Below are 19,021 nucleotides of genomic sequence, written 5' to 3' on the forward strand. Positions count from 1 at the left end.
ACAAATAAATTTTATCATGTCAGAGAGAAAACCAGGATATTCAAGTCAGGAACCTCTGCGAGCTGTATCTACTGAAGGTGGAGTGGAGATTTTATCCAAATCTGAGGACAGGTTTGATAGGATCAAAAGAATGCAAGCAGGGATGACGTAAGTTCAGGTCTTAAAATCTGTTCAGGGCGGGGGGTTTAGATTCCAGGACAGGTTGGATAGGCTGAAAAGAGTGCAAGCTTGGATTATATTTGATGCGTAAAAAGTCTTTTGAGGTTAGGGTTGAGATTTAATCAAAGTCTGAGGACAGGTTGGATAGGATTTAAGTTACACTAATTTCCCTTAGTGATAACATGCAGCTGTTCTGAAGATGCCCATGTGTAGTCAGGGACAACATTTCTTAGATGCTTAATTATGGATTTGCCAATCATATTCTGTCATTCATTTCCCATGAGCTCAGAAAAAATAATTTAATTTCTTAATTTATCCCCCCGCCAAAGGCGAAGGGGATATTAGAAATGCCCTCCGTCCGGCAAGAACAATAACTCTACCTTGCCTATTTTTTGAGTTATTCCCCTTTATCATATTTTCTTAAAAAAATTTGTCCGGAGCAGAACTCCAAAACTACTGGAGGGATTTTCTTTAAACTTCATACACTGATAGAACACATTGGGAGGAAGTGCAGTGTGCAAGAACAATAACTCTACTTTGCCTATTTTTTGAGTTATTCCCCTTTATCATATTTTCTTAAAACATTTTGTCCGGAGCATAACCCCAAAAGTACTGGAGGGATTTTCTTCAAACTTCATACACTGATAGAACACATTAGGAGGAAGTGCAGTGTGCAAGAACAATAACTCTACCTAGCCTATTTTAAGCTCACCTGTCACAAAGTGACAAGGTGAGCTTTTGTGATCGCGCGGTGTCCGTCGTCCGTCCGTGCGTGCATCCGTCCGTAAACTTTTGCTTGTGACCACTCTAGAGGTCACATTTTTCATGGGATCTTTATGAAAGTTGGTCAGAATGTTCACCTTGATGATATATAGATCAAGTTCGAAACTGGGTCACGTGCCTTCAAAAACTAGGTCAGTAGGTCTAAAAATAGAAAAACCTTGTGACCTCTCTAGAGGCCATATATTTCATGAGATCTTCATGAAAATTGGTCAGAGTGTTCACCTTGATGATATCTAGGTCAAGTTCGAAACTGGGTCACGTGCCTTCAAAAACTAGGTCAGTAGGTCTAAAAATAGAAAAACCTTGTGACCTCTCTAGAGGCCATATATTTCACAAGATCTTCATGAAAATTGGTCAGAACGTTCACCTGGATGATATCTAGGTCATTTTCGAAACTGGGTCATGTGCCTTCAAAAACTAGGTCAGTAGGTCAAATAATAGAAAAACCTTGTGACCTCGCTAAAGGCCATATTTTTCATGAGATCTGTATGAAAGTTGGGCTGAATGTTCATCTTGATGATATCTAGGTCAAGTTTGAAACTGGGTCACGTGCGGTCAAAAACTAGGTCAGTAGGTCTAAAAATAGAAAAACCTTGTGACCTCTCTAGAGGCCAAATATTTCATGAGATCTTCATGAAAATTGGTCAGAATGTTCACCTTGATGATATCTAGGTCAAGTTCGAAAGTGGGTCATGTGCCGTCAGAAACTAGGTCAGTAGGTCAAATAATAGAAAAACCTTGTGACCTCTCTAGAGGCCATATTTTTCATGGGATCTGTATGAAAGTTGGTCTGAATGTTCATCTTGATGATATCTAGGTCAAGTTTGAAAGTGGGTCACGTGCCATCAAAAACTAGGTCAGTAGGTCAAATAATAGAAAAACCTTGTGACCTCTCTAAAGGCCATGCTTTTCATGGGATCTGTATGAAAGTTGGTCTGAATGTTCTTCTTGATGATATCTAGGTCAAGTTCGAAACTGGGTCATGTGCGGTCAAAAACTAGGTCAGTAGGTCTAAAAATAGAAAAACGTTGTGACCTCTCTAGAGGCCATATATTTCATGAGATCTTCATGAAAATTGGTCAGAACGTTCACCTTGATGATATCTAGGTCAAGTTGGAAACTGGGTCACGTGCCTTCAAAAACTAGGTCAGTAGGTCTAAAAATAGAAAAACCTTGTGACCTCTCTAGAGGCCATATATTTCACAAGATATTCATGAAAATTGGTCAGAACGTTCACCTTGATGATATCTAGGTCAAGTTCGAAACTGGGTCACGTGCCTCAAAAACTAGGTCAGTAGGTCAAATAATAATAAAACCTTGTGACCTCTCTAGAGGCCATACTTTTCATGGGATCTGTATGAAAGTTGGTCTGAATGTTCATCCTGATGATATCTAGGTCAAGTCTGAATCTGGGTCAACTGCGGTCAAAAATTAGGTCAGTAGGTCTAAAATTAGAAAAATCTTTTGACCTCTCTAGAGACCATATTTTTCAATGGATCTTCATGAAAATTGATCTGAATGTTCACCTGGATGATATCTAGGTCATTTTCGAAACTGGGTCATGTGCGGTCAAAAACTAGGCCAGTAGGTATAAAAATAGAAAAACCTTGTGACCTCACTAGAGGCCATATTTTTCATGAGATCTTCATGAAAATTAATGAGAATGTTCACCTTGATGATATCTAGGTAAAGTTCAAAACAGGGTCACGTACCTTCGAAAACTAGGTCAATAGGTCAAATAATAGAAAAACCTTGTGACCTCTCTAGAGACCATATTTTTCAATGGATCTTCATGAAAATGGTCAGAATTTTTATCTTGATAATATCTAGGTCAAGTTCAAAACTGGGTCACATGAGCTCAAAAACTAGGTCACTATGTCAGATAATAGAAAAAACGACGTCATACTCAAAACTGGGTCATGTGGGAAGAGGTGAGCGATTCAGGACCATCATGGTCCTCTTGTTTGAGTTATTCCCCTTTATCATATTTTCTTTAAAAAAATTGTCCGGAGCATATCTTCTTCATGCATGGAGGGATTTTGATATATCTTGGCACAAATGTTTACCACCACGAGGCGGAGTGTCATGCGCAAGAACCAGGTCCCTAGGTCTAAGGTCAAGGTCACAATTAGAGGTCAAAGGATACAAGAATGAAAACCTTGTCCGGAGCATTTCTTCTTCATGCATAGAGGGATTTTGATATAACATGGCACAAATGTTCACCACCACGAGGCCGAGTGTCATGCGCAAGATCCAAGTCACTAGGTCTAAGGTCAAGGTCATACTTAGACGCCAAAGGTCAGATACAAGAATGACTGTCCAAAGCATTTCTTCTTCATGCATGGAGTGATTTTGATATTACTTGGCACAATAATACACCATCATGAGACGAAGTATCATGCGCAGTTCCCTTCTTTAGAATTACTTCCCTTTGTTGTTACTTTAAATAGCTTTTATTGTAACTTTTTCATTACTAGTCATAGGGAAAAATCGAGACCACTTTTCTGTAGTACAACATGCATGCTATATTCAATTTTGAGGTGTATTTTGACCGATCTCTACCTGATAAAGATTTTTGTGTGGACTTGCAATTTTTTTTTTTTTTTTTTTTTTTTTTTTTTTTTTTTTTAAAGATTAACTACCCTTAGTTGTTACTATAAATAACTTATATTGTAACATTTTTATAATTGACTGTAGGGAAAAAAACAAGACCACTTCAGTGGTACAACATAGATGTTACTCTCCAATTTTAGGTGTATTTTATTATATATAAGGTATCTCTACCTGGTAAGAAGTTTTTTTGTTGCTTTAAAAATACAGAAGACTTACAATGATTACTAAACAACCACAAAATTAACATTCCATTTGCAAATACAGCTGCTAGAGTAAAGAAATTTGTCGCTGTTAGCTTTCCATTCCTTCTTTTTACAGTAGCCATATAGAAAAACATCATAGCTATACTGTTCATGAAAATAAATAAAATTTAGCAGTAAACCACCTCACTACTGACTTATTCTTTCTTCCACATCTTTAAAACCCCTGATGCGGACCACAACTAAACAGTTCTTCAAAGCTTTCCCCAAAATTAATACTTTCAGACATTATAACTTGCCAGGAACTTTAGCTTTCAATTATAATATGCCCGGCAGGGGAATTAGCTATGTGTAACATGGCTTTTGTTACATTGTATATTGCATAGTGTGTATTTAAGGGGACGCATATTGCTACATTCACAGTTCATACAGCAATGCGGAAGGGGTGCATATTCAAGAAATCGATGGTGGGAAAATAAAAAACATATTCCTAAACTGATATAATACTGATGGACACCTGTAATATTCAGTATTTTGTGGATAAGGATGTGGTACTATGAATGTAATAGGAAAACAGAGGTCATTGTGAAAGTACATTCAACACAAAATATTAAGCTTTTGTATAAGGAAAATACAGGTTTTTTACAATAACAGTGTTCCAAATAATGTTGAAGGGATGAGATTTTCTTTCTAACAGACCAGGTTTGCTTAAACATGTAAAAATTTAACGCCACGTCTTTTCATCTCGGGATGGACGCCATATTTCTCATTGATAAAAAATGTAAACAAAAAAATCAGAGTGGGATTAGCATTGCAAGGGCATAACATGACATTCTACACAATGAATACCTTAGAACAGATATCTAAGATGCTACACAGGTCAGGCGGGTTAAATGCATAATGTCGATCACTTGAAATTCATCTTGAAAAGGTGGTTAATTTTAGTTTGTTTACATGGTTTTTAATTTTCCCATGACTTCTCGGCGATTCACTGCAATTGTATTACTGCGCCGGACGAAAGGTAACTCTAATAAACAACGGGAGACAACTTAGGTGTCAGCACGTGTACTATTTTTAAAAAAAACATGTCGATGATTATAATTTCTTATCAAACAATGAATCCTATTCAGATATTCATCTTTAATATTAGAAAATGATTAATTTCTGTGGACATTTGTCAAATAATATTACTTACAGTGGACTACTTTGCGCATCAAACTGGTTTCCGCTTCAGTTGTGAGGCACTTCCATTATACTTTTTGACAACAATAACAAAACTCAAAATGAGTCAATAAAGTCACTTATAAACCGACTGCTATTTAAATCAGTGTAAGTAAAGTTGTTGTTACAACATTATACATGTTCGTTACGTTATGAGATAAAGTTTATCTTGAACTGCATAATCCATTAATTACGTTTAGATGATATTGCATTTACAACTTATTTGACCCCGTTTTTTTACGTGAATGACAGCATTCTCGTGCAACTCGTGCAAACAGAATTATGAAAAGTATGGTGGAGAATTCAAGGACAAATTATAAATGACATTAAAGTGAGGATAACTGTATTTTCGTCCAGTTTTGATCATTGACATTCCTGCTGTTTATTAGTAACTTTTGTGAACAAGATTAGAATGTTGCTTTTGCACATATACACATTGATTGGACCTCTCAACCAAATTTCATACCTTATTTTAGGGATTTTTAAGACAATACAATTCAAAAGTTTCTTGAATGTGTTTTGATATTTAAGTGCATTGTAGTTCATGAATACCAAGTTAAAAATTAATAATGGCAACATTTCTAGGCCTTTATTGTAAGCCACTAGACTTCTGTAATGATAAATGTTTAATGTATTAAGGGGAATATACTCTTTTAGTTTTGTAATGTGGCATTCCTTGACCACCGTATCTTTTCTTATGCACTACTTTGTAAACAAACTAAATAATGTGTTTTAGCTCACATATGGGAAATGAAAAGCAAGACAGTGAACTTATTTCACATTCTTTCTTTAAATTAGAATCTGTAGGACATTGATAAATGTTTGGACAAAGTGAAGCACTATTATTTTCGCACCAAAAAGTCTTAATTGTTGACTTTGAATGTACACAAGAAGTCTTATGTAATTCAACAATAACTTTCTTGTTTCAGTTTTTCTCATTTTTATTTTAGTGAGCAAGCCTTTGTGTACTTATAACAGTTGAAACAGTATTCATTTCATTTAGCAAAACCTTGTACTTTTTTGCAGGTAAATTTTATAATACCCCACCCACTTTTTTCTAATTTCAAAGTATGCGTCCCCTTAAAGTCAGAAACTTTATGGTGGTATTGCAGTGGTTTGTCAGTATCTTTTTAAGTTTATGCTATGAAATGAAAAAGTGCATCTAAAGTTCTAAACCTTTTTTCTTAGTTCAAACTTTTATCAATATGAAGAATATTATTTTTTGGGCAGGCCAAGAGCAGGTCCGTCAATTCTAAGGCGTCGGAAGGAGATGGCTGATGATGCAGGGGGTGATGACGCAGCGTATGATATCAGACCTGATCTAGTACCTGCTGATGATATACTGGTAAGCAACCTACAGTATTTCTTGTTGCAAAAAAGGCTATAACTTAAAGACATTTGAAATTCAATACAATGTATTGACTTTTAGCTGAGTCAGATGTAGGTTATTGTTTGTTTGGTTTTGCTGTTACTTACATAAAGACCAAGAGATAAAAGATTTAACCTTTAACCTGTTAAATTTCTAAAATGGACTGGTCTATCATTCAGTTTGGGCAGTACCATTTATTACTCGAAGGGGTGTTGACAGAAAATTTTCTAACTGAATAGTGAACAGTGCAGACACCATGATTGGTCTGCACAAAGGCAGAATCACTTGCCGCCAGCAGGCTAAAGGTTAATCAAGTTGTGAATGTGTTTCTTTCATATAGATCAAACCTTAAATAATAAATTAGATGCACTTTTGGATGATAATAAGATCCGGATTTTCTAGGGTAAAGCAAAGCCTCATATGAGTTTGGAGTGGCGAGTAGAAAGTAAGAAATCTCCAAGAGATGATGAAGATGAGGAAGAAGAGGAAAGATCCAGAAGGAGAAGGCAGCCTGTGTTTGTAGGAGAAGTTAGAAGTGTTCTCAGGGCGAGAAAATTACAGGTAAGTGGTACACAAGCTGTGTTTATAGAAGTTAGGAATGTTGTTTGAGGTAAGAAGTAATTTTTGAAGGAAATTAGAAGTTTTCTTATTGCTAGAAAAATAGAGGTAAGGAAGAGACGGCCTGTTTTGTGTCCCCCAAAATTTGGGTGGTTGAAGGGTGGCGTCACACTTACCTTTTCCATATTATGTCTGTCTGTCAATCTGAAAAAAGTATTTGCCCTAAAGTCATCAAATATCATAGAATTGCTATTTAGCATGTCAAGTTTTGCACCTAAGGTTTGATTTTGGATATCACTTAGTGAAATCAGAGGTGTACATGACCCTTAACTTAGTCCAAAATATCTTTTAAGGTCTAAAAGTTTGTGTCATATGTATTTCAAAAGTATTTTACCTAGAGTCATGAAACATTGCAGGATTGTTTTCAATGTTATGCACCTGGGGTTTTGTTTGGAATTTCACAAAGCCAGACCAGAGCTGAACCCCTTGAGTTAGTCAAAAATATGTGTAAAGGGCATAGATATGTGTTGCATTTATTGCAAAAAAATGACCTACAGTCATGAAACCTAATAGAAATGTTGTTAAGCATGTGAAGTTGTGCATCTTGGGTTTTATTTGAGAAGTTTGGAATGTTAGAAGGGCTAGAAAGTTACAGATAAGAAGAAAAGAATGTGTGCTGAAGAAGTTGAGTGATGATAGGGCTAGAAAGTTGCACATACAGGTGAAATGAAAACAATCTTTATTGTTTGTCTGAGAAGTTAGGAGTGACGTAACATGTTAAGGGGACACAGTCTGTGTTAGTGGAAGTAGTTATCATTGTTCTTAACTCTTACCCTGCTAAATTTCTATAATGAACTTGTCCATCTTTCAATTTGGACAGTTCCAGTAGCTGTTAAAAGGGGTGCTTACCAAAAAGGTAAAGAGGAAAAATCCTGTTTATACGACTGTTCTCTGAGCAAGAAAATAGCAGAAAATGAGAAGACAGCATGCATTTTCTAGGGGTAGTTATAAATATGCTGAACCCAAAGAAATTAGAGGTTTTAGCTGTACAGTCGAGACTGTTTTAAGATACTTCTCTTAGGAGACAGCAAAAAAGGTCACATATGACAGGCAGCCTGTTAAAACAGTCTCACTGATAATCGCTCAACCAGAGATTTGGTCTGTTTGAAATACAGTTTCTTTAATTACATCTTAAAACATTAAGCATACTTTTTACCATTCATATTTTGCATTTTAAAACATTAAAGGAAAAATCCTGATTCTTCAAAGAAATAAATATGTAACTGTCATTTTAAAATATTAAATTTTCTATATGTTGCATTTTAAAACATTAAATCCTAGCGACGTCGTTTTGTTAACCTGGGACATTGTATCACCTACAGCTTTCTTTTTGAAGATTCTGAATCTGTGTCTTGCCAACCCCAAATTCTTCAGCAATTTTGTAAGCTGGTTATGCAGATATAGCAACTCTAATGCATTAGCTCGCTGTTCTAATGTCTAAACAGTAACTGATTTTTGCCTTTTTTATGCCCCCGAAGGGAGGCATATTAGTTTTCAACTGTCTGCTCGTTCGTTCTTCACAACGTTAACTTTTTGCATGAAGGCACTTTACGCGCGAACCACTGCACCCAGGACCTTCAAACTTCACATGCTGATAGTACTTATTGAGTACACGACCCCTACTGACTTTGGGATTACAAGGTCAAGGTCACAGGGGTCAATGTTAACTTTTTGCATGAATGCACTTTACTCGCGAACCACTGCACCCAGGACCTTCAAACTTCACATGCTGGTAGTACTTATTGAGTACACGACCCCTACTGACTTTGGGGTCACCAGGTCAAAGGCCAAGGTCACAGGGGCCAATGTTAACTTTTTGCATGAAGGCACTTTACTCGCAAACCACTGCACCCAGGACCTTTAAACTTCACATGCTGATAGTACTTATTGAGTACACGACCCCTACTGACTTTGGGGTCACCAGGTCAAAGGTCAAGGTCACAGGGGCCAATGTTAACTTTTTGCATGAAGGCACTTTAATCGCAAACCACTGCACCCAGGACCTTCAAACTTCACATGCTGATAGTACTTATTGAGTACACGACCCCTACTGACTTTGGGGTCACCAGGTCAAAGGTCAAGGTCACAGGGGCCAATGTTAACTTTTTCCATGAAGGCACTTTACTCGCGAACCACTGCACCCAGGACCTTCAAACTTCACATGCTAAAAGTACACGACCCCTATTGACTTTGGGGTCACCAGGTCAAAGGTCAAGGCACTGCGGGGGCATTTGTCACCATTAGTGACAGCTCTTGTTCAGCTGCCATTTTTGTAAACATAGGAACATCTTGCCTCAAATAGCTTCACGCGAGATCAAGAACTGAACTGTTGTTGTGGCAGAAAAAAATCTGAGAAAGTCTCAAAGTCACTAAAAACAGTGTATTATAGATTTGGGAACAGAAAATCACGGTCGCTTGTCGCATAAGACTGGGGGTCGCTTAATTCAGTCAATTTATGTAGTAAATTCCGTTGGGAGCATAAAATAAAGTTGTATATGACAGGGAGTCGCTAAGGCACACTTGACTGTATTAAGAAGTTAGGAATATTCTTAGACTCGGAGAACATTCATGGATCAATAAGGCATATCATCAGGGCCAAGGATATAAAGACAAGTTGTCAAATGCAAGTCTGAACATTTCTTAATGCATGATATGAATACAAGGAACTTCAGTTTTAACACTTAACTTGCTAAATTTCTATAATGAACTTGTACATCTTTCATTTTGGATAGTACCATTAACTGTTAAAAGGGGTGCTTTCCAAAAAGATACTGATTGAATGCCAGACAGTGCAGATCTTGATCAGACTGCACAAATGTGCAGGCTGATCAAGATCTACACTGGTTGCAAAGGTAGAGTCAATCCTGTCCAGCATGATAAGGGTTAAAGAACATAGTTAAATGGTAGTCCTGCTAGTAGACAGTATTGGAAGATTTATGTTTCATTGTCATATCATTGATTCATTTTAGGGTCACATGAGTGGTATAACATGTGTACAGTTTGACCAACGTAGACTGATCTCAGCTGGACTGGACAGGGTCATCAGAATGTGGGATATTAGGAGTGGACGCAGTCTACACAAATTCTTTGGCCATAAGGTTAGTTTACATTTCATTGGAGAAATTTCAGAAGAATACAAATTGTTACATATGTACTTACGAAAGGAAAATAAAGATTTTGAACCGATTAGCATAAATCATATCCTTTGTAAAACTGTTTATTTTTGGAACATATAGATGTAAGTATTGTTTATAACTGAATCTATAAAAAGATACTTTGAAAGCTTAGAACACGACTAAGCTAAAAAAAATAGCAGACTTGGTTTGTTTTTGTTTATGTACAAGTCAGTCCTCAATTTTCAGTGCCTGTTGTGTATTTCAGGGTGGTATTAGATGTTTACAGTTTATTGGTAATGAGCTAGCTACAGGCTCCTGGGATACTACAGTCATGGTATGTTAGTTAATTTCTTCTCTTAGGCTAATGTATAAACTATAAGGGAAATAAATTTATATCAGGAGACATTTAAAAAGTTGGTTTTTCTGTTCTTGAAGCTAGTTAAAAATTGTCATCAACAAATCAAGTAGTCAACGTCAAGCACATGTAGAAAGAATTACTGAAATTTTATGCAGAGATCCAAATTTGGACTGGAGTGTTGTGCAGAAAATGTTTTATGATTATTTAGCTTCAATGCAGATGCCAGTTTGTCTAATTCATGTATCTTTTTGGTGATAGTGACTCCCCAAAATCATGCAAAAGAGTACTTTCTACTTGTAGATTTGGGATTTGCGGAATTTAAGCCGTCGCTACATCCTTACCGATCATACAGACAGTGTTACATGCTTGACTATGAATCAAGACTTCCTGTAAGTATTCTTTCTAGACTGGTTACCAAGAATATCTGTAAGTACTCTCTCTAGACTGGTTACCAAGACTTCCTATAAGTACTCTCTCTAAACTGGTTACCAAGACTTCCTGTATGTATCCTGATTGTGTTTTGATACGTAGCTAGATACAGAAATTGTGTGGCTTTCACAGAGCGCATGTTCCAGATGACTCGCTTCAAGATCAAGGTCACACTTAGGGGTCAAAAGTCATATCAGTTTGTTTTGTGTCCGCTCTGTAACTCTTGAACTGCTTGAAGGATTTCAAAGAAACTTGGCAGAAATGTTCATCACACTGAGACGATGTGCAGAGCGCATGTTCTGGATGACTCACTTGAAAGTCAAGGTCACACTTAAGGGTCAAAGGTCACATATGACTTTGCTTTGTGTATATTGCTCTGCATTGCAGTGCTCTTGTTTTTATTTGGCAGATCTCATTTTTGTACTTACAGTATTTTTTTTTTAATTACTTCCCTTTTATGTTACTATAAATAGCTTATTTTGAAACTTTTTTATTATTGGCCGTAGGGAAAAACTGGGACCACTTTTCTGTGGTACAACATGGATGGTACTTCCAATTTTTAGGTTTATTTTTACATACCTGTACCTGATAAGGATTTTTTTGTAGACTTTGAATATTTTTTTTGTGGTCTTAGATTTGTTTTTTGAAGTTTTCCTTTTGTTGTTCCAGTCCTTTGGGCTACAACAGTCAAGTTCTTAAAATTTTCCACCCATCCTATGATGTAAGCCTTCGGGCATATATTGCCCCGCTTAGCGTCGCTCTTGTTTAAAATTGTGGCATATTCTTAGTTTATGAAAATGTTATAGGCTACAGTGTAGTGGGTGAGTATTAAACAAGAGCTGTCGGATGACAGCGCGCTCGACTATTCGAAGAATTGATTGAAGAATGGGGTCAAAATATTTCCATAGATTTTCAGACTAAACAAAAAAATGGATTAAACAAAAAATGTTCCTTTATTTGTGGATTTCGATTAGTCTTGCGCTAAATGGCAATGTGTGACCATGATGGCAAATATGTTAAGTTATATGTTAGGCAAAACATGGATTTATATGAAAAATTTAACTAATTTCCAAGTCCAAAAAGGGCCATAATTCAGTCAAAATAGTTGACAGAGTTATGTACTCTTGCCTACAGATGGAAATTATGTTGATAAACTAGTGTTAAAAGTTTCAAAGCCACAGTTCAAATAGTTTTGACAAAATGCTGACTTGTAAAAAAAACTGAACAAATTTGAAAGTCCAAAAAGGGCCATAATTCAGTCAAAATAGTTGTCAGAGTTATGTACTCTTGCCTAGAGATGGAAATCATAATGATAAACAAGTGTTTAAAGTTTAAAAGACATATGTCAAATAGTCTTGACAAAACATGGACATATACAAAACAGAACCAGTTTCCAAGTTCAAAAAGGGCCATAATTCAGCCAAAAAAGACGAGAGAGTTACGTACTCTTGCCTATTGATAGAGACTATTATACTGAAATAGATATAAAAGTTTCAAAGCTTTATCTCAAAAGACTTTGTCAAAATATGAACTGGTACGAAAAACTTAACCAACATTTCTAAGTCAAAAGGGGCCATAATTCAATCAAAATGCTTGACAGAGTTCTGTACTCTTGCCTATAACTGGACATGGTGATGGTAAACAAGTGTTGAAAGTTTCAAAGCTTTATCTCAAAAGACTTTGTCAAAATATGAACTGATACGAAAAACTTAACCAAGATTTCTAAGTCAAAAGGGGCCATAATTCAGTCAAAATGCTTGACAGAGTTATGTACTCTTGCCTATAACTGGACATGGTGATGGTAAACAAGTGTTGAAAGTTTCAAAGCTTTATCTCAAAAGACTTTGTCAAAATGTGGACTGGTACGAAAAACTTAACCAGGGTGTGACGCCGACACCGACGCCGACGCCGTGGTGAGTAGGATAGCTCTACTTATTCTTCGAATAGTCGAGCTAAAAATCATAGTTATCCAAATTGCTGTTCGATGTATGCGCGTTAGTTAGTGCATTAGTGCGTGCATGCGTCCGTTTTTTTTGTCCGGACGATAACTTTGACATACATGGAGCAATCTTGTTCATATTTGGCATGTCAATGAAACCGAGTGTTATGCGCAAACCCCAGGTTCCTATCTCAATGGTCAAGGTCACACTTTGAGGTCAAAGGTCATTTCAGATCTTGTCCAGGCCGTAACTTTGACATGCATGGTGCAATCTTGTTTATATTTGGCATGAATGTTTACCTCAATGAGACGGAGTGTTTTGTGCAAATCCCAGGTTCCTACCTAAAAAGTCAAGGTCACACTTAGGGGTCAAAGTTTGTCCATGCCATAACTTTAACATGCATTGAACAATCTTATTTTCATTTGGCATAAATGTTTGCCTCAACGAGACCGAGTGTCATGCGCAAACCCTAGGCCCCTATCTCAAAGGTTAAGGTCACACTTACAGGTCAAAGGTCATATAAGATATTAGGGCATAAGTATCAATCAATCTTTTTTAGCTTAAATTAGCTCGACTATTCAAAGAGTAAGTAGAGCTATCATACTTAAAACAGCGTTGGCGTCTGCGTTGCATCAGCGTTACACCTTGGTTAAGTTTTTTGTACCAGTCCACATTTTAACAAAACCTTTAGAGATAAAGCTTTGAAACTTTCAACATTTGTGTACCATCACCTTGTCCAGTTTAAGGCAAGAGTACATAACTCCATCAAGGATTTTGGCAGAATTTTGGCCCCTTTTAACTTACAGATCTTGGTTAAGTTTTTCGTACCAGTTCATATTTTGTGTAAACTGTTTGACGTATGGCTTTGAAAATTTTATCACTTGTTTATTATAACAATCTCTATCTGTAGGCAAGAGTACATAACCCTGTCAACTATTTTGACTGAATTATGGCCCTTTTTGGACTTTTTGGTACAATTTTCATACAAGTGCACGTTTGTCAAAACTATTTGACATGTGGCTTTGAAAGTTTGAACGCTTGTTTATCATCATGATTTCCATCTGTAGGCAAGAGTTCATAACTCTGTCAACTATTTTGGCCAAATTATGGCCCTTTTAGGACTTGGAAATCAGTTAAAATTTTCATACCAGTCCATATTTTGCCTAAACTGTTTGTCATACAGCTTAGAAACTTTGACCACTTGTTTACCATCATAGTCTACATATGTAGGCAAGACTACATAACTACGACAAGGACTTTAGCTCAGTTATGGCCCTTTTTTGACATAGAAATTAGTTTAAGTTTGGCATACCATTCCATATTTTGTCTAAACTGTTTGATATATGGCTTTGAAACTTTGATAACCAGCTTACCATCATGGTCACACATTGCCATATTGTGCAAGACTTATCCAAATCTGCAAAAACAGGTATATTGTTTGTCACCTATCTCTACCAGACTTTTTGTGAACAATTGTTGCCATTAGATAACTTTAGTTTGGGTCAAGATATTGAAATGAAACTTGTTTTAATTGGCTGAAATGTTTGTGTGAAAAGGCGGTGTGTCAGCAGATAATGGGCTCAACATTGTTGCCCTTCGGGTTGTAACATTCTAGTTTTGTTTTAGTCCGTGCTGTTTTTTAGTCCACATCCCTTCTCTCTGTCCCATTTAAAAACCAACTAATAATTTTAGCCTTCCTTTCTATGTTTCTCCATTACTCAGTTTTATTTTTAGTATCCCCAACAAACTTAACCTCGCTTCCCTCCCCATTTTCATTCAACCTCTAAAAAAATTTTGTTTGCATTTTTTTTTATCAATTTACTGTGTTTTCTACATATTGTTTCTGAGTACCCTTCCACTTTTTGTTTAGCTACCTCATAGAACTTATATTTTTTTCTGTTTATTATAGAATATCAGGATCTGTTGATTGTACAGTTCGGGTATGGAGACGCAGTTCATATCTATGCTGTAATGTCATCAGAGGACACAAACAGGCAGTTAACAGTTTGGCCTTTGATGGAACACATGTTGTCTCTGCCTCAAAAGACAGGTAAGTCAGTAATTCTGGAGTTTTGTTTATTGTCATAACTACCATCTTTGAAAGGTTTTGGAAAGAACTCGGCATTAATGTTCACCATTAGCTGCTTTGTCATATGCTAAACCACGCTGTTAGTTCTAATGTCAAGGTCTTATCTGGGAGTCATAGGTGTATAGCTTACTGTTTATTGTCCTTTAATGTAAATGCAACTTGTAAAGGAATTTGGAATAACTTTGCGTAAATGTGTTCAATAAGAAGGCATGTTATGCTAAGCAAAGAAGCTCATAGCCTAAAGTTCAAAGGTACTATTCATAGTGTTAGCTTTGCTTCATCAACAAATTTTAAAAAAAAAACTACTTTTAGAAGATGAATTAAAGACTGAATTTCTGTTTCTAAAACTAAAGTTCGAGGTTGCACTTTGGGAATAAAGTTATGTTGTTTTTTTTCCATTTTCCATGATAAAAAAAGGTCTAAGACATTTATCGAAACATTTTTTAACCTGCTTGTTGTGGAGTTCATTTGCTATGAGCCGACCTTTGTCCTCACATTGGTCCTTTCACCTAAGTCACCTTAAAACAAATAGGATGCTCAACATTGTTGTCATTTTGGTATCCAGCCTCATTGTTTAATTTAAAAGAACTCTGAACTGTATTTGAATAATTTTACTAAAATGCGTTTTTTTTTTAAATAAATAATAGTTTCTTAACAACCCATATTTATTTTCCACAATTTTGATTGTATGTAAATAGATTATTGCAAAATGGTATCCCTTCTAACTGTCCAGTGTAGTTGTGGCATGTGGTCATAAACAACTAAAAGAAAAATGTTGCCATGCATTTATCTTACATAATTATATTGAGAATAGATTTGAACAAATAGTTATGTTTAAATAAAATCAATATACTGGTATCATTGGAAGTAAAAACAATATTTTTATGAATGAAATTATGATAAAATAATAGATAAAAGTCAGAAAAGTAGCATAGCTTGATGAGTGGAGAACTATTAATCAGTTTTGTCCTGTTGTAGGTTGTGGGTATAAGAGTTGCCTCCCTTACATAGTGCTTTGTGTGATATATTTGGTTAGTTACCTGTGCAGCTGTTGGAAGGTGATTAACCATGCATGATCTTTCATCATAAGGTTTCTGTTACTCCACAAACAACATGTTATATCAATACCAATTATATACCACTTATTCTTAATTGTTTACAACTTCTTTCTACTTATCTTGTACCAATATTTACATGGTCAAATGTCAAACAGCATTCCGCCCTGCTGATTATGTTCCCAGGTACAACTCATGAAGGCTTACCACCAGATTATCATTCTTTCCAGTACATTTCATTAAATCTAATGAATCATTTATTTTCATAAAAAAACATGATTAAATACACCAAGTATTTGGCATGAGGGTGGTTTTGGGTAGTTACAATATAAGATCTGTTACGGGAACAAAAGCCTAAGAGCTTACGAGATTTTTTTTCTCCTTATCTTTCCCTTACATTTGGGAGAATACACTGTCCAGATTAAAGTTAATCAGAATTTAATTCTTAGTTATTATAATTGTAAATTGAAGAGTGTATTAACAGACAAGGATGTTTACTCTAGACATAATAACAAATGGAGGGTCGTAATCAGGCTGTACTCCCAGTATTGTAAATGTATCCAGATTATGTGTATGTGTTTTTGTGAAGCAGAAGTCTGGGTTTCTCTAGGTTGATAGATTTATGTTGATTAGAAACTCCTTACTGATTACATTTCTCTCTAAAATATACTTCAAAATTTTTGTAAAATGTTTTAGACCTAAACATACACAGTGCAGATATCTATAATTAACTGTTAATTTTCCATCAGAGATTGTTTACCCCATAGAAAAACAGTTAGAGATTTTTTTACTATCCAACAAAATTTTATGTATAACATTGTAAGATTTCTGTAAAAATATGTTCAGTAATTTGATTTTTTTTATCAGAAGTTTATTTATGACTCATGAAAAGAAATATGGTAGCTAAATATTGAGTATCTTAGATATTGATAAAAAGTTAAGATTATTTTTTTTACTTTCAAACTAAAACGACATTCCCAAATTCATTTATTTTGCAATACAGTTACTTTTTTTTTGTTTAATTAACATAAAAAAATTACCCAAAACAACTAATGTGATTTTGTGATCAAGATGTCAGCAATAAATTATTTCCCTTTAAAAAAGATATTTATCTATGATTTTTAAGTTTACAATAATTGTTCCATTAGTGTAAACAGTTTGTTATAAAACCATGAATGAAATACTTTACTGTAAAACTTGAAAAAATGCCATGTCTGATGTAGATTTATCATGAAGATCAGTTAAAATGTATGTATGTGATAAAAGGTTGATATGATCAGATATACCATTGCCTTCAGGATAAACCTTGTCTGTACAGCATGGTGAATTCTTTTTCAAATATAATCTTAAAACAAATGACATTGGCCTAACATCGTTTAATGTTTTTGTGGCAGTATTACAAATTATGTATGTAATGGTAGGTAGATAATCCCTGCTTTGTGCTTGTAAACATTTCATCATTCATTGATAAATTAAAAAACTCCTGTTACAGTGAGACTTGTCATCAAACAATAATTACAGAGTATACTTAAAAGTTATTTTAAAAAACTGTTTGTAATGATCCATGTTAGAGGATATGTTTACTTTTGTTTTAAATGATTTTGTGTAAGAAACGTAGAAACTAATCTTATAATGTGATCTAAGATTGTATTTTCAACTTACCCTCATAAATTTGAACAGTTAAACAAAAAAAAATAACATAACTTGTTTGTATTGTAGAACAACATCTTCTCAGTGGTTGCTAGCTTTTGTAATCTAACATAATTTTAAAACTGAAATAAAAGGTCATGTATATGTATATAAAATTCTCATTTCAAACATTGATGCATTTATCTAAAGACGTAAATTATTACTAGTCAGCTGGAAACTAACTTGAAAAGATTATTTAGCATACTAGCTTACTGGTACACACCAGTGTCTGGTAGTCTCAGACTAGGTTATTTGTGCACATCAGTATTGTTGGACTAACTTACTGTCATGGACAAGCTTACAGGGGCACACTGGTAGTCACAGACTAGCTTACTTGTGTACACTGGTAGTCATGAACTAGATTACTGGTGTTGAACGGTAGTCATGGACTAGATTACTGGTGCACACTGATAGTCATGGACTAGATTACTGGCACACACTGGTAGTCATGGACTAGATTACTGGTGTTTAGTGGTAGTCATGGACTAGATTACTGGTGCACACTGGTAGTCGTGGACTGGATTACTGGTGCACACTGGTAGTCATGAACTAGATTACTGGTGTTGAGTGGTAGTCATGGACTAGATTACTGGTGCACACTGGTAGTCATGGACTAGATTACTGGTGCACACCGGTAGTCATGGACTAGATTACTGGTACACACTGGTAGTCATGGACTAGATTACCTGTGTACACTGGTAGCCATGGACTAGATTACTGGTGTTGAGTGGTAGTCATGGACTAGATTACTGGTACACACTGGTAGTCATGAACGAGATTACTGATGTTGAGTGGTAGTCATGGACTAGATTACTGGTGCACACTGGTAGTCATGGACTAGATTACTGGTGCGCACTGGTAGTCATGGACTAGATTACTGGTGCACACTGGTAGTCTCGTGCTAGCTACTGGTGCACACCAGTCTTGTAGTCTCGGACTAGCTACTAGTGCACATCAGAGTCTGCTAGTCTCAGAGTAGCTTACTGGTGCACACCAGAGTCTGGTAGTTTCAGACTAGTTACTGGTGCACACCAGAGTATGCTAGTCTCGGACTAGTTTATTGGTGCAGACCAGAGTCTGTTAGTCTTGTACAACAGAGTCTGGTAGTCTTGGACCAGCTTACTGGTGCACACCAGAGTATGCTAGTCTCGGACTAGTTTATTGGTGCACACCAGAATCTGGTAGTCTTGGACTAGTTTACTGGTGCACACCAGAGTCTGGTATTCTCACATTAGCTTACTGGTGCACACCAGAGTCTGGTAGTTTGAGGCTAGCTTACTGGGGCACACCAGAGTCTGGTAGTCTCGGATTAGCTTACTGGTGCACATCAGAATCTGGTAGTCTTGGACTAGCTCACTGGTGCACACCAGAGTCTGGTAGTC

The 19,021-nt window shown here is 36.0% G+C and overlaps 1 protein-coding gene across 6 annotated transcripts in view; it reads left to right on the forward strand.

Moving 5' to 3' along the window:
- Positions 1-19,021, forward strand: part of LOC123531449 (uncharacterized) — a 107,208-nt gene that overhangs the window by 46,508 nt on the left and 41,679 nt on the right. For all 6 annotated transcript variants that reach the window (XM_045312433.2, XM_045312425.2, XM_045312452.2 and 3 more), the window contains 7 exons: positions 24-147; positions 6,207-6,321; positions 6,748-6,906; positions 9,933-10,061; positions 10,345-10,413; positions 10,738-10,826; positions 14,716-14,856. In XM_045312433.2, coding sequence (XP_045168368.2) covers positions 24-147; positions 6,207-6,321; positions 6,748-6,906; positions 9,933-10,061; positions 10,345-10,413; positions 10,738-10,826; positions 14,716-14,856 — 826 coding nt within the window. The remainder of the gene's footprint in view (positions 1-23; positions 148-6,206; positions 6,322-6,747; positions 6,907-9,932; positions 10,062-10,344; positions 10,414-10,737; positions 10,827-14,715; positions 14,857-19,021) is intronic.

This window comes from Mercenaria mercenaria, chromosome 1 (assembly GCF_021730395.1).
Source record: "Mercenaria mercenaria strain notata chromosome 1, MADL_Memer_1, whole genome shotgun sequence".
Classification (NCBI taxonomy): domain Eukaryota; kingdom Metazoa; phylum Mollusca; class Bivalvia; order Venerida; family Veneridae; genus Mercenaria; species Mercenaria mercenaria.